Here is a 22759-nt window from a genome sequence, read left to right as displayed (position 1 = left end):
ATGTACACAAAGCCTAACATGGAGGGGCGTTTAGGCAGAGAGGGAAAAAAAAAAAAAAACACGGGTCGGTGGTGGGATCCCACCTCAGCTAGGGTTCCCCCATCCCTCACCTTCATTGCGCCGCAGGGTTTCATTAAACAGCTGTAAAAGCAGTGTTTTTAAAGCTCAAGTGTGCATGAGGCCTTATAGGAAGCGAATATAAAATGCAGGATTTTATGAATTTCATTAAGTTAAGTTATGTATACACAGTAGAGCTGCACGATTCTGGCCAAAATGAGAATCACATTTTTTTTTTGCTTAGAATACTCACGATTCTCTTACAATTCTCACGGCGTAACATCTTTCACGTTATACAAAAAAATTGGGCTAACTTTACTGTTTATTTTTTATTCATTAAAGTGTATTTTTTCCAAAAAAATTGCGTTTGCAAGACCCTGTACAGTGTCACATAAAATATTGAAAATATTGCAACAACTGCCATTTTATTCTTTAGGGTCTCTGCCAAAAAATAAATAAATTACATATATTACACATATAGAATATAAATATTTTTTATATTATATATTTGGGGGTACTAAATAATTTTCGAGCAAAAAAACACTGATTTTAACTTGTAAGCAACAAGTGTCAGAAAAGGTTTGGTCTTTAAACTGATCTCATTTACAGACCAAAGTTCATTCCTATGATGTAAAAGGACCAAGTGTTACGTTTCTCTATCTCCAGCTAAGTGATGTTATAAACCTGGCAGGCTGCCCATTTCTTTTTTTTTTTTTTTTTTTTGGGGGGTGGTGTTTGACAGCTGTCAGCTGTGAGCAGAGAACTCTCTGCACTAAATCGGGAAAATGCTTTTTTTAAGATGGCGAGGGGGGTAGAATCATGATCTCTGTTCTTTAACGATTAATTGTGCAGCTTTAATACACAGTATTATGCGCTCAAGAAGAAATCCGAGTCTTACAATGGTGCACTGCAACCAAATCTAAAGAGATTAAAAGAAACAGGGCGTTACTGCAAAGAACTGACAGTTGCACCTCAGAGAGGGATAAGAAATTGGAATGAATCATCCAAACATCCACACAACTTAACTATCTGTTCTGGATAGACTGATCATGCCAGTCACTTAAACTGCCCATAGATGGATCTTTTTTTTCTCCATCCACAAAAAATCTAGGTGGATAAAGGAATCTGACCCACTGAGACATTGTATTCTGACAGCTAGGTCTCTCCACTGTCAAAATGCACTGATCTTCAGCAGCAGCCCCTTTAGCTGCAGCCGCTGTTCAAGAAAAAAATTCAAACGATCCCACTAAACTGAAGTCATTCATTAGATCGACTTCTGTCTGTCAAGAGCAGCCATACCTGGATCCAAATTTGGCTGGTCCATGCTGAACAGGACAAATTTCAACCCATCTATGGCCAGCATGACAGGTTCCTTTAATACATTCGGTTTATCAATCATACTTAGACTAGAAATAAAACCAATTTAACAGCAAGAGGCAGTGGATGTAAAAATGCTTGTTTCACCACATCCTCATGATATGCTCTAGAACACATTTTATAATGGTTGTTGTTGCCTTATGAGTATATGTGAAATCTCCATTAATAGCTGTAAAATATTGTAATTAGGAATATATATCATTTAGATTGTATCTATGCAAGCTGGAAGATATTATCTTCACATATATCTCGGAGTAGACCAGACAAGTCGGTGCCCAGGCTTTTGTGTACAAACAATGGGAGTCAAACCTCATTGGTTTTACACATACTCACTTCAAAGGATTCCATTCTGGGATATGCAATGAAGGGAGGCCAATACGCAACTTCCCGGGAAAATTCAAGTCAATCTCCTGCCTTAATAGTCACAAGGATTTGCATTAAAGGGGGCCGAACTATGCAAAGTATAGGGAAGCTCACCAATCAGAAGCCACACTATGCCAACCAATGAGGCATCAGCCTGTATTGATATACACAGACTAGATGGGAGGAAACTTCCTCTTGATGGGAGAGCAGCCATGGTGGAACAGGTAATTATGGGAAAGGTCGGCCCTTTACTTTGGAACTAAATATGTTTGTAGATTAATGTTTTAAGGAATATACTCAGTATTCTTTAATGCGATTCTCTTATTTCAACCTAATATTTTCTTCCTTGTTGTAAACTATAGATAGATGGATGTGTATTAGATGGACTTTCAACCACTCACAAATAAATGTTGTTATTGTGTTAACGCTTTCACTCTTGGTCAAAGAACTCTCATTTAACCCACATCATATCTTTGAGATATTAATTCTTCAATATAATAAAACGGATAACAGTTGTGCATAATAATAAAAAAAAAAAATTCATAAAAAAAAAAATATACAAATTCAGCAGAAATTAGAAACATTCTACACGCTGGAATGACTGCCCAATTAAAGCTCTACTAGAGCCTTTTCTTTTTTTTTTTTCTTTTTTATAAATAGAGTGAGGTAGGGTTTGAGCCTCTACTGTTTATTGTAGTCTGTGTCCCTGTTGGGAGGTTTTCTTATTAACTCCAGGAGAGAAATTGGTGGGAAATCTCTACAGAGTGGGCACAGCCCAAAAAAAAAAAAAAATAGGATTTTTTTGGACTCGCCGTAAAATCCTTTTCTCTGTAATTCACCGACTGACACAGCTCCTCTCTTTAGACCATTGGGTTCTTACGCCATCTTTAGGAGAGGACTAGGCATAACATGTGAACATGTCATGAAAAAACTCAGAACTTCTAGTTCCGCCCAAGGGGGGGTCCTCTAGGCAACAACCCCTCAGCCTGCCATGAAGATTTATGTGCTCTTAGCATAGTTGGGATCACAGAGTTCGAAAGACTCCGGTTCCTCAACACCTGGCTCTTGATAGCCATGCTGTTAAAACCAGCGTTGGTAAAGCAGGATGGAGAATCGGACCTTGAGACAGAAGGTCTTCTCACACCGCTCAGCAGCCTCCCCCACAGGGAGGGGGGGAGGGAAGATAGGGACAGGGAGAGAAGAGAGGGAGGTGAGGGACCCCCGAATCGACCTCCCAAGGAATGTCCAGCTGCTCAGCCCCACCGAAGCAGGGAGAGCTGTACTTACCAGTCCTGCGGAGCTGGGAGACATTCCATCACAGACCCACTCTCCGATCATTACGGGGGTGGCTGCTGGCCCGGCACACTGACACAGACATTAGTAGCCCGGTCATATGTGTGCCCCAGAGCATTAAAGCTCACCGACCACCTCTGAAGCTTAGGTATGGAGCTCTGGCCTGCCCACGCTCGCTGGCCAGGCTGGGGAAGACTACAAGGATAAGAGTATCCAGCCTGTCACCCAGCCTAGGGTTCCTAGGCCCTTCTCCTTCACTAGGCAAAATAAAACTGAAGCAACATGGCAGGCTGAGGGGTTGTTGCCTAAGGGACTGCCCCTTGGGTGGAACTAGAAGTTCTAAGTTTTTTCATTACATGTTATGCCTAGTCCTAAAGGTGGCGCAATAACCCAATGGTCTAAAGCAGGCATGTCCAAAGTCCGGCCCGCGGGCCAATCGCGGCCCGCGTTCCAGTTTCAGACAGCCCGTCTGGTCATGTTCACATATATATCTTTTGTGGCCCCCAACAAATCCCAGATCGCCGGGGGCCACAAAAGATAGCTATGCTGGCTGCCATGGAGGGGGCGGGACGAGAGCCGTGGATACAGGACAGCGTCCTGTATAAAAGGAAGTCCCGTCCTGCGCTGCCATTGGAAAACCGTTTTGTCCATCACAGGAGGCGGGACTTTCAATTAAAGAGGCCGTCGATAGAAACAGGAGTTTCTCCTGTATGTCTGTCGGTGCTCATCCTGCCCCCCTCCCTGTCTCCTTCAACGCTGCAGAGGGACATGAATCAGGCTGCATTCATGGCAATACGCTGGGGGCTGCATTCATGGCAATACGCTGGGGGCTGCAGATGGGCACTGACCCTTATTTTGCTTCATATGTCTATTTAAAATGTAAGATTTTTATTTTTATTTTTTTCCTGAGACTTCCTTTTTAAAGTTAAGGTGTGTGGTATAAGCCAATTAAATACAGTATATCCAAATAACACACCCAAGCTCATCTATTCACCACACACAGCACAAAGGCTAGAGAATTCTTGTTGGGCCGTGTATTAGTGCTCGGATGAACACACTTAGACTGAATTTTAATGGTTTAAAAGAATGTCAGACAAAATGGTCGGCCCTCGAGCATGTTCACTTCATCAAATCTGGCCCTCTTTGAAAAAAGTTTGGACACCCCTTGTCTAAAGAGAGGAGCTGTGTCAGTCGGGGGATATAAGAGAAATAAAAAATTTTGCTTAACTTCTGGCTGAACTTTCTTGCCGAATGATGGGTACAGCGTGGGCCTCAATTTCCGGGGGGGGGTCCAAAGACGTCCTCCTGAGCATGCAATGTCTGTGTGTCCCTGCAGGTTGCACGCAGCACGCTCTGTGATCAGAGTCTATGAGATAAGGGGCTGATCACAGCCTCATACCACATGATCAGCTGTCAGCCAATGATAGCTGATCACATGATGTATACAGAATATAGGTAAATCAGTACTTTTTCCCACCTCACGCCGTCAGTGTGAGGGTGAAAAAGAAGCCGATCACCAGCTTCTGTAAGAGGAACATTGGTCCCTCACAGAACTGAGGCTGCCTCATCTGTGCCCACCAGTACCCACCATGCAACCTATCAATGCCCATCAGTGCCACTGATCAGTGCTGCCTACCAGTGCCACCTCATCAGTGCCGCCTATCAGTGCAGTCTCATCAGCGCACATCAATGGAGAAAAATGACCACTTTTCAAAATGTTATAACCAACTATGAAAAGGTTTTTTGTTTTTCAAAATTTACAGGTCTTTTTTTTTGTTTTGTTTTGTTTTTTTTAGCAAAAAATAAAAAACCCAGCAGTGATTAAATACCACCAAAAAAGAGAGCTCTAGTTGTGTAAAAAAAAATAAAAAAAAAACACCACACACACACACACATTAAAAAAAAAGTGCTAAAAAATTAATTTTGGTACAGTGTAGCATGACTGCAATTGTCAAAGAGTGTCAGCACTGAAAGCTGAAAATTGGTCTGGACAGGAGGGGGGTTTAAGTGCCCAGTAGGCAAGTGGTTAACAAAGAGTTGAAACTTCTGAAAAAAGTTTATATAGTCAGTGCCTTCCTGTACCAGTGACATCTGCAGAGAGTCAGAGATAGAGATATATTATTTAATTATATTTTACCTCTAACAATAACATGGTGTGGGCGGATTTCTGCCAGTCATGCCCCCTCCAACCTGAGTTTTAGAATAACAGGGAGGAGTAGCCTCCACCAAGATGTAATATTCCACCCCATTGTGTTGAGCTGGTCAGTGGGCATGCAGGAGGAGGGAAGGAGTGGGCTGTCATTTACCACTGTATACACCCACATTTGTCAATCTATAATCACATGGGCTCAGATTATATAGCGAGTAAGTGCTCAGCATAGAAACTCGCTGAAAACTGAGCATGTGCAGAGCTGCCAACACTGCTCTGCAAAATCCCCAACTGCATTGGGGACGTGATAAAAAAAAAAAAAAAAGGGGATGATAGAGAATAGCAGAATCAACCAGTTTTTTTGCAGAATACAGAAAACAAATCCCATAGTAACCGAGTATGAAGATCATGTAATACACCATTTATTGATAGTTTTATATGACACTTTAAGGCCTTGTACATAGAAGCTTGAGCACAGACAAGGAGGCCTCGTACGTGTGCAGATTGACAAATGTCTCTGCTAGTCTCTGGGTTCTGGCAGAGAAGTGCGGCGGTCTGCACATGCAATAACCTGTGCATGAGTGGACATGACATGGGTGTCTGCCAGATATCATGGACTTGGCAGAGACAAGCGGTGTATTTTGCATCCAAAAAATAGACAAGAGGGCAGCACAGGTTGGCAAAGAGTAAAAATAGAACTTTTGAAAGAGGATAATGTCCATGGACAAGTCCGTCTTTTTTTTTTTTTTTTTTTTTTTTTTTTTTAACATAAAGGAGACATTTATCAGAAACTAGAAATAACATTTTAGCTAGATAAGGTGAAGTTCCTCTCAAAACCTTTAACAAAGCAGCCTTTGCACACACTTTACACATCACTCTCTCACATACTAAAGACTGCATGTACAAGGCCTAATAGACCTTTATGAATGTAATTACTTCTAGACATAAAAAATAACTATGCTGTCAGCATATTAATTATTCAATTCGCCAGAGGTTTCAAATGAACATAAAAACAGTACAAACCTTAACAGATAATACTTACCCTGTTTAGTGCTTAAAAACCCTGGATCCCTGTGAAAGTTCAATCTGCTTCTCAACAGGGTACTTAAGTGGTGCAGACAGGATGCAGCCTGGAATGCCAAATGCCGCTGCTCATCTTTTTCACATGCAAGGCCCAGTAAAGACAGAAGGCTCTAAATACATAATACATTTGACACAGAGCTAAAGACAACTATTTGACATGCACATTCACAGACATTTAACAGAATAATTTAATGCTTGCAGACTGACACAAAGCAATGCTTAGTTAAATGAACAAAACATATGTCAAGCTGAGAAAATAAATATGGAACAAAAATAGGATAAGTGTAAAATTACAAGGCAAATCGGAGGAATCAAGTGTAGAAAGCCAAGTCGTTAACCTCTTGCCTTGCAACTCTGGGTGCAGGCATTCAGTCCTGGCAGGGGACTATCTGCATGGAACGTGTATGATCTGTGTGTGTATAAGATTCCTCTGCAAGCTCTCATTTCCCATACAAACACTGCACATAGGCTAAACGATATTCTTATTCTTCAACCAAAATGTATGCACAGGCTATTACTGGGCCATGTAATCTATTTAGCAGGAAATAGTTTTAGACCTCTTTCACACTGGGGGCGTTAGCGGTAAATTGTTGCTAGTTTTAGCGGTCCTTTACCGCTGTTATAGCGGCGATAAATCGGTCGCTAGCAGGATGCTTTTAACCCACACTAGTGGCCGAAGAAAGATATAGCAGTGCCTGTGTTGCAGCGCTGCCCATTTCAGTAGAGGCAGGGGCAGTAGAGGAGTGGCGTATACACCCCTCCCGCACCGCCCAAAAGATGCATCATGCAGGATTTTTCCTGTCCTGCAAGCGCAATGCCCCAGTGTGAAAGCACTCGGGCTTTCACACAGGCGTGACTTGAGAGGCGCTTTTCAGGCACTTTACAGGTGCTATTTTTAGCGCCAAAACACCTTAAAAGTGTCCCATTGTGAAAAGGGTCTTACTGTATTTTTCTGCTTCTTTGAGCTCCTGAACATCTCCTCTGCCCCCCTCCCATGTCTGCTTGGAATTGCATGTTAATTGTGGTCATGTGCACTGCTCTATAAAACACAAACCATTCCTTGGTCCATTGTGAGTGGGACCATGGAGAATGAATGAATGTAGCCACCCTCTAATAGGAAGTCAGATCACAGCAGCAAAAAGATGTGGCTGAGAACAAAATCGCAGGTACTTTTCTGAGTTAAGAAAAAATGTATGAATAGTTTTTTTCAAATCTGTTTAGTGCCCTTTTAACTACTTGCTGACCACCTACCGCAGATGTACTTCAGCAGGCCGGCTCTATTGCACGAAGTGACACACCTGTACATCATTTCGTACAATAGCCGCCGGGGGGTGCAGAGGTAGGATCATGAGCTGATAAGACACAGGGGATGCCCATCAGCAGGACCGGCAGCTTCAATGTCTGCCGGCCACCCGCGATCGATTCCGGGACAGGCAAAACGGCGATCTGCCTATGTAAACAAGGTAGATTGCCATTCTGACATGGGAGAAGATGGAGATCTTGTGTTCCTGCTAAGCAGAAACACTGATCTCTGTCTTTACCCAGTCAGAACATCCCCCCCCCCCCAACACAGCAAGCACTCAATAGGGACATACTTAACCCATGATCGCCTCTGGTGTTAACCCCTTCCCTGCCAGTGTCATTGGTACAGTAAGTGCATAAACTGATCACTAATAAATTTGTCCACCGCAATCCAGAAAAAAAAAAAAAAAGACAAAAAAAAAAAAAAAAAAAAAAAGACAAAAAAAAAAAAAATCGCTGTTCGCTCCCATTACTAGTAAAAATAATAAACCATTATAAATGCCATAAAAATATCCCATAGTTTGTAGACGCTACAACTTTTGAGCAAACGAATCAATATATGCTTATTGGGATTTTTTTTTTACCAAAAATACGTAGCTGAATACATATTGGCCTAAAATGATGAAGAAGTTCGATTTTTTAAATTTTTTTTTTTACTTGTATTGTAACTATAAAAAAAAAAAAATGTTTTATTCAAAAATGCTGGCCTTTTTTTTGTTTATAGTGCAAAAAATAAAAACTGCAGAGGTGATCAAATGGCCTGGTTATTAACCACTTCCCACCCGGCCAATGCACATATACGGCCGGGTGGGAGCCGTCTACTTCTGATAGGACGTTCAGGAACGTCCATCAGAAGGAGCGGGATCGCGCCCTCGCAGCGGCGCGTTCCTGATGCGCCCGTGTCACCCGGACACGGCGTATCTCAGATCGGCAGAAGGGCTCTCTGATTGGCCCTCCTGATCACATGACGGCCGTGTCCAATCACGGCCATCATGTGATGTAAACAAACAGCCGGTTGCTAGGCATTCGGCTCCTCCTCTCCTCACACAGAAGTCATCGCTGAGGAGAGGAGAGCAGATCGCTGCAGCCGGCTGATGATCAGTGAGTATGAAATGTTTTTTACAGCTTTTTACTCACTGATCACCAGTCTAGTGTAATACACAACACACCACACAGTGTAAACACAGTCCCCACATATGTCCCCAAAACATACATGTCCCCAAATAATAAAAACACATGTCCCCAATAATAAAAACATGTCCCCCACATATGTCCCACTAAAATCACATGTCCCAATGATTATCTGCACACATATATACGTGATCACCTGCACACATATGTACATGATCATTTGCGTACATATGTCCGTGATCACACAAACCAATTATTATACACTTAACGAAAAATTTTTTACCAAAAACATGTAGCAGAATACATTTTGGCTTAAATTTATGTAAAAATTTGATTTTATTGGATTTCTTTTAAAATAGAAAAAAGAAAATATTGTTTTTTTCCAAATTTCCACTTTTTTGCGCTTATATCGCAAAAAATAAAAAACAAAGTCGTGAATAAATACCACCAAAATATAGCTCTATTTGTGCGAACAAAATGATAAAAAGTTCATTTGGGTATAATGTAGCATGACTGCGCAATTGTCACTGAAAGCGCTAGAGCGATGAAAGCTGAAAATTGGGCTGGGAAGGAAGGGGGCGAAAGTGCCCTGTATTGAAGTGGTTAAGGAGGTAAAACCCTCCGAAGCTGAAGTAGTTAACTGGTTTCTTTGCAAACTGGCCCTACCATGTGTATGAATGAAGATCGTGAGCTTCTTTGAAGGACAAGCACTTATGTGAAAGATTCTGTATACTGTAGCATATGCCGCTACTATATAAATACGGGAGTAGATCTATACATCTATAAAAGATAAAACACAGTTTGTGTGGAATTAAAGCTTCATCTCAACTAGCCTTAAAGTGATACAAAAACACACAGTCGGAGATTTACTAAAACTGGAGAGTGCAAAATCTGGCGCAGCTGTGCATGGTAGTCAATTAGCTTCCATGATTTATTGTCAAATTTACTTGAACAAGCTGAAGTTAGAAGCTAATTGGCTACCATAATCAAAAAATATCAGTACAGCGCAAATACAAAATAATACAAAAAAATTCCATAAAGTGATAAATAAAAAGTCCATATAGTGAATGATAAAATGTAAGGGAAATTCAGAAAGAGTCCACTTGTGCAATGTGTCTTCAATCAATATATCAAGTGACGATGTGATCCCTTCACCATTGAGCAAGTTGAACTCTCACCTCAACAAGTGGACCCCTGATATATCAGATGGGAACATGCGTTTTTGACCTATCAAGGGTAGATCATAAGGTTACAGCAGGCCAAGCGGAAGCATTTCCAGGTAAGGTTCTCCTCCGTATCATCAGATCAATGTGATATCATATATGAAAAAGAACAGGCAAATCTAGTGCTCTCCGTTGATGCCAATTTATTAAAACAAATAAATAAAAGACAAATACCACTCACATTTGTAAGCACTGATCTCCAGTGCTGAGTGCTGAAAGAGGGCCGTGCAGGTAACAAAGGGCCCAACACTCGATCCTGTTTCAATATAAACCAATTTGTTGCCAAAAATTGGTTTATATTGAAACAGGATCGAGTGTTGGGCCCTTTGTTACCTGCACGGCCCTCTTTCATATATAAGAAGGCTCCATCAATACGTGACCAAATAGCACCGAGTGTTATCGATCCCCCTATACAAACTGAAAGTAGACTTTTCTCTTTTTTATCCGGCTTCTATGCGTGCGGTAGGTGTACGGCATGCAGACATTCCAGATGCAATGTAAAAAGGAGAAAATCTTTTATAGCTACAAGTAACAATAAGGAATATAAGATCGATAAACTTATCACCTGCTCTACCACAGGGGTGGTATACATGTTACAATGTGAATGTGGTCTCCAATATATTGGCAGAACCTCTAGACCCCTACATGTGAGGTTGGGTGAACACGTAAATAATATCAAAAAGGGTCTTAAGACCCACAATGTGTCTCGCCATTTCAAATTGGTGCATTCTCAGAATCCCAAGAGTTTGAGCTTTTGGGGGATTGAGAAGGTAACCAAACATTGGCGTGGAGGTAACTTCATACGCCAATTAAGCAAACGTGAATCTTATTGGATCCATGAAACAAGGGTTCTTGCCCCGAGAGGTCTAAACGTGGATTTTGATTTAAATTGTTTCATTTCGGACAGATAATTGAATTGTTTTATTGTATTTGAATTTTTTTCCTTTTGCATTTGTATTTGTATTTTTATTTTTATTTTAATTTCATTATTATTTTTATTTTCATTTATTTTTATTTTTATTTTTATTTATTTTTATATTTATCTTTATTTTTATATTTATTTATTTTTATTTTTTATTTATCTTTATTTTATTTATATTTATATTTATTTTTATTTTATATTTTGGTACTCAATTTTATTAAATCCATGTGTGGATCAGTGTAGCTTTCTGATGGCGTCAGCGGCATTGCGGGTATATTTACTAGGTTTTTATTTTGGTTATATTTGACTTACCAGGAGAATATATTGTACTGCTTTCTTTAGGCAATATCCCCTTTCTTTCTCCACATAGTTTATGTGAGAATAATTAGAGGATTGCATCTTGTTGCTAATCAGCAGACTATATTTTTGTCTCTCTCTGGTTTGGTTTTAACTTCCCTATAGCATATATATTTTTTAATACTTTCTCTCTCCTTCCTGTGTTTGGAGTGAGCGCAGATCTATGTTCCGGTGTCACGTTTGATACGTGCCGTCTACGGTATCTGTCTTGCGCATAACTCCGCTTTGTATTGGTTCTATATTAGTGTGTTGGTATAAAAGCGGCCGTCCGACGTCATTCCGTCACCGCTGATGAAGTCCCGCCTACTCTCTGGGACGCAACGCGTACGGACCACGTGACCTGCGTCGTGACGTCATCCGCCAGCTGACACACTGATCCATGCATGGTATTTTCTGTCTTAGCACTCAGCACTGGAGATCAGTGCTTACAAATGTGAGTGGTATTTGTCTTTTATTTGTTTTAATAAATTGGCATCAACGGAGAGCACTAGATTTGCCTGTTCTTTTTCATATATGATATCACATTGATCTGATGATACGGAGGAGAACCTTACCTGGAAATGCTTCCGCTTGGCCTGCTGTAACCTTATGATCTACCCTTGATGGGAACATGCGTTTTTGACCTATCTGATATATCAGGGGTCCACTTGTTGAGGTGAGAGTTCAACTTGCTCAATGGTGAAGGGATCACATCGTCACTTGATATATTGATTGAAGACACATTGCACAAGTGGACTCTTTCTGAATTTCCCTTACATTTTATCATTCACTATATGGACTTTTTATTTATCACTTTATGGAATTTTTTTGTATTATTTTGTATTTGCGCTGTACTGATATTTTTTGATTTTGAAATGTGGGATTTGGTAATTTGACCTACAGTATTCTAGCTGCATTTTTATATATTTTCTCACTGTATTTGTTGTGTTTTTAGCGCTGGTTGATTTCTCACTTTATATAATTGGCTACCATGCACAGATTATTATACAGGATATGTATAGCGCCAACAGATTTCGCAGCGCTTTACAATGTAGAGGGGGGGGGGGGAGTACAATTACAATACAGAAGGGACTAGATTCTGTGTATTCCAGTTTTGGTAAATCAACTCCACACTGTTTAAATTTACATTGTCCCTTCTATTTCAGTATGTGAATGATTGCACTGTAAATATTTTAATATTAAAAAAAAAAAAAAGTTAAAAATCTAAGTACCTTTTTTCTAATTAATATACAGCTGTCACATGATCGAGGTCTTTCCAAGCCTGTCTGCAGGGCAATATAAGCAGGAGGAGCTTCTAGTCCTCTCCTGCTGGCCACATGCTCAAAATAAAAAACAGCCTTTGGAATCCAAAATAAAAATAAAGTCAATATGAAACAGTTTTAAAAATTGTCATAAATATAGATTTGAAATCAAAACTTCATTATTTTGTGGAAATAACATTGTGTAGGTGGATAGAGAGTCATACCCCTCTAGCTTAGAATAAGAGGGAGGTGAAGCCTCCATTATTCTACATGTAATATCCTGCCCCCATTGTGTTTAGATGGTAAGTGGCCATGGAGAAGGGGGAGGGAGTGGCCTGTCATTTACTACTGTGTATAAGCCCACATGTGTGACCCTATATTCGCATGGGCTGCTTAGATGCGATAGAGAGGAAATGCTCAGCACAGAAACTGAAAACTGAGCATGTGCAGAGTTGCCACCACAGCTGCAAAATCCCTATCTGAATAGGGGCCATGGACAGAAAATGGAGATAGAAAGCAGCAGTATTTTTTGCAGAATACAGAAAACCAATCTTATAATGACCGAGTATGAACAGCATGTGATAGAACATTTGATAGTTTTTTCATGATGTGGGTTTAGTGACACTTTAAAACGGTCCCCTCTCCCCTCCTAACACCTATCCTTACTAATTTGACCACAAATTGCAAAAGATTCTAAAATACCAGAAGACACCTCATAGATGGAAACACGTCGGGTCTGTGACATCATCACGCCAAAGCTGTTTGGATAACACCATGACTGAGGTTGTATTGCAAGCTGTCTGAATACAGGCATACCCCGCTTTTAACCCTTTAACATTCTGCTCCACCATTTGGTAGCGCACATTGAGTCACTCTAACTCATTGAAAAGTGTGGACTTTAAATGGTTAAGTACACAATGGGGTTTACTTACTAAAGCTGGAAAGTGCAAAATCAGGCTCACTTCTGTATAGAAACCAATTAGCTTCCTGGTTTTATTACCAAAGCTTAATTGAACAAGCTGGGGTTAGAAGCTCACTGGTTTCTATGCAGAAGTGATCCTGATTTTGCACTTTCCAGCTTTAGTAAATAAACCCCATTGTGTACTGGAGTATGGTGGGGTATGCCTGTACATGTTTTTTATCTATTTGGTACATGTAAGTGCAACACCACTTTATTAAATTATTACCAGTAGAGTTGCTCTACGAGATCCTATTTTTTATGCTAACCATTCTGAGTGTTGGAGTCCACCTGGGAAGTGTGGTTAGAGGCCAAGTTAAGACCGACAGCCCAATGTCCGATGTTAACTGCAGGCGCCTTAGAGCTGAATGGGAAATTAGTGGCCTTGGCACGTCAGCTCCCTGGATTATACATAAACACTAATAATCTCTATAATCTGAGATCATTTGGTTCTGGTAAGAGGCTGCATTACTTACGGCACTCTTGAAGCACGTTTGAAAATTTTGGTTTTTACAGAGCACTTTTTTTTATGGAATTCTTGTACCTATATAATAATGAACTTTGCCATAAATATATTGATTTATAAGCCAATTGATGTATTTTAGTTTTAATTAAGTAAGTATTGTGCGGCTAAGATTAGTGGAACATTTGTATAGGAATCAATAGTTTATGTGGATTTTTTGCATTCAGCACTTTATTACACAAAAGGTATTCTGCAAGAAGAGAGCTCACTTTTTTCTGGTTTATTTACAGTCACTTATAACCTGGTATTCATATGTATTTGAGTGCAGCAGCTCCAATTTGTTTGTATTACTAAGCACAAGATTCTGGTTTTAATTTAAAGTAGGAGAATGCTTTATATGCCGCTAAATGAATGTGTGATGAAAGACACTATTAATTGAGAAGCATAACATAAACCAGACACCAAAAAGGAGAGCCATTTTACTTTGCTAGCATACATTTTTCAACCCCCTTCCTTCACTCTTCTATAGTTACCAACTTTTTCACTTTCTGCACAAAGCCTCAGCACAGTGAAAATCAGACTTCAACAAACACATTAAAATGGCTGATACTCTAATGCTGCATTCACACGATCGGATTTTCGACCAGCAAAAGACCGATGAGAGCTTGTCATCAGAAAAGGGGACCGTGTGTATGTTCCATCGGAATTTTGCTGGCCGAATTCCCGCCAACAAAAATTTGAGAGCAGGTTCTCAATTTTTCCAACGGTAAAAGTTTTGATCAGAAATCCCGATTGTCTGTAGCAATTCTGACATGCAAAATTCCTACACAGGCTCGGAAAATCAATTTGATGCATGCTCAGAAGCATTGAACTTAATTTTCTCGGATCGTCATAGTGCTGTACGTCATCACAATCTTGACGGTCCAAAGTTCAGCGAACTTCTGTGTGGCCGTGTGTATGCAAGTCAAGTTTGAGCAGAATTCCATCAGAAAAACCTTTTTCTGATAAGAATTACGATCATGTGTATGCGGCATAACAGATTTGGGATACCAGGACCTTCATATTTTTTTTTTTCCCCCCAAGTGCAACTTTAATCAATTAATAAATGCACTCATAATGTGGCAATGCCCAAGAAACAGCCACAATCATCCGCCAGTAGGGGTACCGGAGGAGTAGCCTTATGGTGATCAAGGGTGGGGTACCCAAACAAAATTTACATCTTTTTTCCCCACAAATATAGTTTTCTTTTGGTATTTGATCGCCTCTGTGGTTTTTATTTTTTGCGTTATAAACAAAAGGACAAACAATTCTGAAAAAAAAAAAAAAAAAAAATTATATATATATATATATATATATATATATATATATATATATATATATATATATATATATATATAATTTTTTTTTTTTTTTTTTTACTTTTTGCTAGAATATCCCAATTTAAAAAAAATATATATAAACATTTTCCTCAGTTTCGGACAAAATGTATTCTACATATTTTTGGAAAAAATAAATAAAAAATCTGCAATAAGCGTATATTGAGTGGTCTGCAAGATAGAGAACAGAAGAGATCAGCGATTTTTAATCAGGAATGTGATACTGTGGCAGACAAACCAGACACTTTTTTGGGACCAGTGACATTTCTACAGCGATCAGAGCTAAAAGCTAGGGGGCGATCAATGGGTTAAGCATGTGTTCCCTGGGTGTGTTCTAACTGAGGGGATTGGACTGACAGAGAAGACAGATCGTTGTTCCTACTTAGTAAGAACACACGATCCATTTCTCTCCCCCTCAACAGGACAGGAATTTGTGCGTACACACACACACACACACAAATTCCCGTTCCTGCTCTTACCCGCAATCACAGGTGGCCGTCGGTGATCGCGGCCGCCCACATTGGGTCCCCAGCCGTGCAGGCACGCGCTTGCTATGGCTCTTAACAGCGGCTGCAGTATAATACATACATACATACATACATACATACACACACACACACACACGCACACACACATATACAGCAATTCGTGCAGCAGAGCCATTCTGCAGCCGTATATACACAGGTTAAGCAAAGGTTTTGTTTGTACGCCCCCACACAGGCGACTTAGAATACTGTTGCATCTTCCGGAGCCATCCTCTTTGCTGTGTTTCCGTATTATGTCTTTTGTGTGGGCAACTTGTCTGATACCAGACATATCTGACATGCCTTATAGGTATGTACGTTTCATGTTGTGCTCTACATTTTCAGTGATCTTTGATTGTTTTGTCGCCTGCCAAAAATAAAAGGGATTAAAAAAAAAAAAAAGAAAAAAAAAAAAAAAAGGAAAATCTACAGATATATACTAGTGGATTCCCAAGGCTAACAACTGCCTTGCAGATAAGGACAGGAAAGAGCTGGAAATCTCAAGTCGTGGAAATGAACCCATTTAGAAGGGAAATACTTCAAAATTTAAAAGGCTGGTCTTGCAAGTTGGAGGGGGTAGACGAGGCCTGATGAACCTATACATATCTGACATTCCTTATGTATGTTTAATGTTGTATGTATGTTTAATGTTGTGCTCTACATAATATGTATGTTTAATGTTGTGCTCTACATAGTGTCAATGATCTTTGATTGTTTTGTCGCCTACCAAAAATAAAAAATGTAAAAATAAAATTAAAAAAATGTACAAATAGCCTTGGGAATTCACCAATATATCACAACGGTCTTGTAGGTTAGGACAGGAAAGAGGTGGAAATCCCGAGATGTGGATATGAACCCATCTCCAAGGGAAATACCTCAAGGCTGGTCTTGCAGGTTAGAGGGGAAAACATAGGCCCGATGAGCCTATACTTGGGAGGAAAAAAACAAAAAAAAAAAAAACAAACAAACACTCACAAACCAGCACATAGGAAAAGTTAGGGGGAAAAAATTTTTATCAACCAAAATAGAATCTCAACCATGGGATAGAGTGGAATAGACTAAAGCTGTGCAGATGGACAGGACACTGCATGGACTGAGATGCCCTGGCACGTGCTAGCATTTATCAATTTTAAGAAATTAAAGTGAATGAGGCCTCAATCAGTTCAAAAACTTATAAAGGTTATGCTTCCTTTCAAAATGTCGCAGTTGAACACTTTAGAAAATATATTCTGGTCCCTTGCCTAGGGATATAATACTGTAAGTTGCTGTTATGTTAATTACCGAAGCACTGTAATATTTTTGGAGCGGAGAAGGTCTGATCCTCAACAGACCTAATGCAGCCTATTAAGGAGTTTTTTTTCTGCTCAGTTCAACTCTTGGTTTCATTTGAGTCTGACATTCTTTAAAGTAAGGCTCCGATACAGCGAGAGCAAGGAACAATTATTTTTAGTGATGGCCAATCATTTATTTCGGCTGTGCAAAATAAAGCTATCATAAATCAAGTCATAAGTTCTTTAGCCAAACAGCATCTAAAAATATACATATCTCACAAGTAAAAGCATAAACCTCTTACTTCTCTATTCTTGGTAGAACATCAAAAATCCTGGCATGTCTGAAATTTCCGGAAAACCCTAGCATGTTTGAAAATGTCATAAGCAGCATTATCCAGTCACCGTCTGACTAACCTTTACAATCTTCGGTCTTTGAAGAAAGATTTCAGCAGGAAAATCTTCCATTACAACGTCCTGCAGAAGTTGACAACTTCTCCAGATTAAGCCTTGGTTTTTGCTTCTCAGAGAGCTAGGGAAGGTTTTAAGAAGAAAAGTTAAATATGAAGTGCAGCAGATATTGAAAATCTGAATTTTACATAATATGGATATACATAAAAAAATAAATAAATAGCAGAAAGCTATGAAGGGCCAGTGACCATAAACTGTAGTTATAAAACAAGTGAACATTTAAAAAAAAACGGAAACTCTACTTTTGTGAGATAATAATAGCAAAAAGTAATACAGTATATACAATTGAAAAACACAAGTCAAGGTGTAATTGAATTTCATTAAAAATTAGCTTTCCTTTTCAATCTGCAACACTGTCATTTCCTGTAAAATGCAATGCAACATGGCTACCTGGAGGTGTTGTGTACAGAGAACTGTAATTTCCTGCTTGTGTGATTGGCTTATTGGGTTTTTCTAGAAGTCTACACTAAAAGGTACACGTCAGATAGATTTTGGGCATCCCCTGCAACAAAGGTAATTTTTGGCGAGACAGTCCCAAAGGGAACTCACATCCAAAAGGGATGCAGATCCTGCCGCTTTCCTCATTTGAACCCTGCAAGTGCATCACCGATTGACAATTATGAAATCACTCCCATTCACATTAGTTTGCATAGGGACAGGCAAACACACAGCTATTTCTTCAGAAATAACAAAAAAAAATAATAAAAAAATTATTGTAATATATAATTGATCCTCCAGGAGGAAAATGCTATTTTTCTCAAGAACATTGGAGTTGCCATTTAGGTACATAATGACAGCAAAACACACCTGACACGGTGAGACCGATTAGGTAAAACTCGGCAGAAGAGCTGCTTTATTTTTTTACCACTTCCCTCTTAGGCTGCAAAGGCAGCCATAAGGGAGTACTTACCACGCATGCAGTTTTGTGTAATTGCAAAAAATTAACTCCTCCCCATACCCAAGTGCATTTGGTGGGCAGGTAATAGCAGTGCAGTCCTACCATAAGCCAAACACTAGACTCATGGTTGCATTGCAGTGTTCACATTGAAAAACCTCATTTGGCTGTCCCAAAAAAAAATAAAAAAAAATTCATGGGGCAGTAGCATCACTTCCTGAATGCCCATCAACAGCCCCCTTGCTGATCTGACAAATGATCCGCCTTGGACAATGCAAGCGTAAATTAGCTCTCGTCAATTGTGTGAACATTCACTTCAAATCATGTGAACAGAAAATTTCTCATCCAGTCAAGAACAGAGATGAGAAGGCCTTGCCAAAGTAAATAAATAAGATGGAAAAATTGGGGGTAAAATCAGTTTTTTGTTTTTTATTCTTGAAAAATAAAATAAAAATAAAATAAAAAAGGGTGGAATACGTTTTTATACCTTGATATAAAAATAATCTATGACATGATATACAAAATACATAATATGAAGTATTAAATATTTCTGAAACTTTATGTAAAGTCTTAAATTATTGAGTAGTTCTCTCAGCTGGAGGACAAGAAAATTCTGGAATATAATTCAAGTAAGGCAGGCCGAATGGGTTGAATTTTCAAGGATTTTCTTTCGTAAATCTTAAACATAAAATTTTGTGTAGCGCTATATCAAAGTGTCAAGGAAAAATGTGTCAACATGCGTATATCTGAAACCATCTAACTAGAAATCACAGGCTACTGCATGGGCACAAGAAATGTGGAATCATACATTTAAACAAATAAATATACGTGAAAGAAGATATGCGTGAAAAGACAAACTTTGTTACAATATAATTTTCTCTTTTTCTCTTTCGTAAATCTTATCCAAAATTTTTCGTATTTGTATTTTGCACCATTAGTGGGCTGCAACAGCTGATTTTCGTGCGGCCATCGAATTTGAGCAATCGTTGGACACGTTGGAACTTTTTTGAAAAACGAACAATTTTCTAATCAATGATGAAAGAATCGTGCGAGAAATGTAAATCGAAAAAGAAATACACATGTGCAAGAAAATAAAAATTCCCGGAAAAAAGAAAAGAAGAACTATTGTGAGAAGAAATATTAAATTTTCCAAATGCTACTAACAAAAATTACAAAACACATCCTTGCATGCCAGAGGTGCCCTAAAGACGCTATAAAATAATTTATGAAAAGAAATGAGGACAATAATGACAGCGGAAGTAACTTTTCCCTCCAAAGTTCCAATTCCAGAAACTTTCTGCTGCTTCTGGATCATCACAAAATGTTTCTTCAGGTAGCAAGCATCTTCAAGTAAGGAAGTGTTACAAACTACAGCCTCCCAAAAAAATACAAAATACCTTAATTTTGTAGGGAAAATGACACCTGGAAATCAGAACATTCATCAAGCTCACAACATATGCTTATGGATCAACATTATCAATAACTGAAAATGCATATTGGCAGGAAGCTTTTCAATTATTATGAGGGAAAGTGGGCTTGTTAACATTTCAACTAATACATGAGAATAGGTAACATATACAGTCTTTGTTATTCCATTTGTAATAAAAAAAAAAAAAAAAGTTTAGTTTACTGATAAAGGTGCACTTTGATTTCAAGCAGAATACTTTTATATACACACTGTATTTCACTTTCCCAGTGTAAAAAAAAAAAAAACCTGAGGAAGGAGGGAGGAGGAAGGAGGGAGGAGGAAGCAGGAAGAAGGGAGGAGGAAGAAGGGAGGAGGAAGAAGGGAAGAGGAAGAAGGCAGGAGGAAGAAGGCAGGAGGAAGAAGGGAGGAGGAAGAAGGGAGGAGGAAGAAGGGAGGAGGAAGAAGGGAGGAGGAAGAAGGGAGGAGGAAGAAGGGAGGAGGAAGAAGGGAGGACTTTCAATTTCTAAAAACTACTCCACATTGATTTTTTTTTGAAAAATGTCAATTTCTTCCGGAAAAAAAACGACTAGGAAAACTTAATTCTCAGGTCTTCAAAATTTTCCCGGACATTTTACATCTCTAGTCAAGTACAGGTGTAATTCACGTTTTTATAATAGTCGTTAAAAGTGACACAAAGTCAGAGGCACATGCGCGGAAGCTTCCAATATGGCCACGTAAGCCAGGAGCTCCTCACTGCCCGAGCCAGCAAGCCTCCCTAGTCAGCAAGCCTCCCTAGCCCCAGAGCCAAGCCAGCAGGACGCCCGCGGTCAGCAAGACTCTCGGGGAACACCCCCGCAACACTCCTATGCCAGAGGTAATCCAGGCCGAATCCAAGATGGCAGCCACGTCTCAGCCATGAGACATGCACACAGGGCGACAAGCAGAATGCAGGCAAGTCATTGCCCCAGCCACTTTAGCCTACACACTTCAGGCAACCCCCAGCACCTCCCATAATGTGACCCCATCGCCTGCCTCCACAGAATCGTTCATAGAGCGATCGATAAACAACTATATGCTTTCCCCCCTGGGAACTACTCCAGCCCACCTGGACACAATTAACAGCCCAGGAAGCCCAGATCCTAAATATACCCCAGAATGCAGGAGGTTTCTTAAACTGTCTGAGTTACTTGAGAGAGGCCTACCTCACACAACTAACATAATCACTGATGACATTCGCTCTGACTTCCAAAACCTGGGCTCCAGAATGGAAGCAATCGAACATAAGCTTGACATTACAGTGTCCAGGGACAATCATAACACTGACCACATCCACATTATACATTTGTGGCCCTAAACAGGATCGACTACCTTGAAAATCATTTGAGGGGGAAAAATTTCAGGGTCAGGGGTATCCCAGCATCTATCACAAACGTCCCTAAAGCAGTCCAGGACTTTATCAAAGTCCTCATCCCTGCAATTACCCCACATAAGCTGGAGTTAGACAGAGCTCACAGATCATTGGGTACCCCCAGAAAAGACGGGTCCCCCAGGGATGTGGTAGTGAAACCGCGCTACTACGGTGAGAAAGGGGAGATTATGAAAAACTCACGCCAACAATGCCGCATTTCCTTCCAAGGACATGACATCCAGATCTTCGTGGACATCTCACCAATGACCATTCAAAAATACAGAGCCCTTAAACCACTGCCATTGATCCTCTCGCAGAAGGAAATCAAATACTGATGGGCAATCCCCTTCGCATTAAAATTTGCCTAAAAAAAAAAAAAAGGTAAAACCTACTTCTCCGCCACCCTCCCAGAGGGCGAACGGGTGCTCCTTTCCCTGAAATTCATCTCGCAAGACCCAGCAATGGACACTTCAAATCTTCAAGCAGTATCCTCCAAGCGCCCCACTCCTACAAGTCTGATTTCCCCCACGTGGAAAACAAACAAAAGCAGGCGATTGAAAGCATCCATGCCCACCTGAATACTGATAAGATGCCTTCAGTTCACTCCTCAGGGCCCAGCCCTGTTAGGCAATTTCAAATTGGATATCCTCTCAGATTCTGGAGACCCTCCTGACTCCCTTAATCTACCCTATCTGCTTGCCCCCACAGGATTGACTTTGCACCCCCTTTCATTTGCAATTGCCCTTTGCCAAGATAGTGGAACAGAAGGAATCCAGCCTAACAAGTGAATTGCTTGAGACACAACACTCAAGAAACCCATACTGAACACACGTCAGGTTTCCTGAAGGACAGTTCCCACTCTCCGAAGATCCTGGGGGGGGGGGGGGGGTATGTGATACTATACCTCTACCCCTAGCCTCCCCTTTCCCCCTCCCTTTGATCCATTAATTTACTAATGTTACAGTTTTTATTAATGTTACAATTTATATTATTATCTAATGGTTTTGCTATTACCAGGGATGGCTAAGGATGGGGCAGCAGTCATGCGTCTCCATCCATCTCTCGACTATGGTTTCGCCATTTTTGGGTGAAGGAATGCTAGCCCACTTCGAGGGCTACAATTGGTTTTTGTGCAGTGACAAAGGGAGGGACCTTTCCACCTCCCAGCGCAGCAGGCCCATGTTAGGCCAACTTGCACTTTGTTTCCCCCCCATTTTTCTTCTTTTCCACTAACCTCTTTTCTCTGATTGCCAGCCCGCAGATGCCGCAACTCCACCTTCCCACTCCAGGTCCCAGGTCCAGCTCCACGCTTCTCTCAAAATTGCTCCATCTCCCATTGAGATAAGTGATGTCTGTTTCGATACGCTCCTCTCCTTCACTTGGCATGCCAAACATCACGCTCCTACCCTCCCACAGATTAGTCTCCCATAAAGTCCAGGGCCTTAATTTGGCTATCAAGAGAAGAAAAGTGCTACAGGCATATCACTCCC

The 22759-nt window shown here is 40.2% G+C and overlaps 1 protein-coding gene across 1 annotated transcript in view; it reads right to left on the bottom strand.

Annotated features, from left to right (window-relative positions):
• The window catches only part of RTTN (rotatin), a 314933-nt gene that overhangs the window by 248926 nt on the left and 43248 nt on the right, over window positions 1-22759 (bottom strand). Inside the window, exons 7-8 of the mRNA XM_077492379.1 lie at window positions 17505-17619; window positions 6282-6432 (exon numbers count right to left, since the gene is read on the bottom strand). Of these exons, the coding sequence (XP_077348505.1) occupies window positions 6282-6432; window positions 17505-17619 (266 nt within the window). The remainder of the gene's footprint in view (window positions 1-6281; window positions 6433-17504; window positions 17620-22759) is intronic.

Source organism: Lithobates pipiens, unplaced genomic scaffold, assembly GCF_037356315.1.
Source record: "Lithobates pipiens isolate NorthernLeopardFrog02 unplaced genomic scaffold, aLitPip1_a1.2 Scaffold_19, whole genome shotgun sequence".
Classification (NCBI taxonomy): Eukaryota; Metazoa; Chordata; class Amphibia; order Anura; family Ranidae; genus Lithobates; species Lithobates pipiens.
This window is presented reverse-complemented; position numbering and strand designations above follow the sequence as displayed.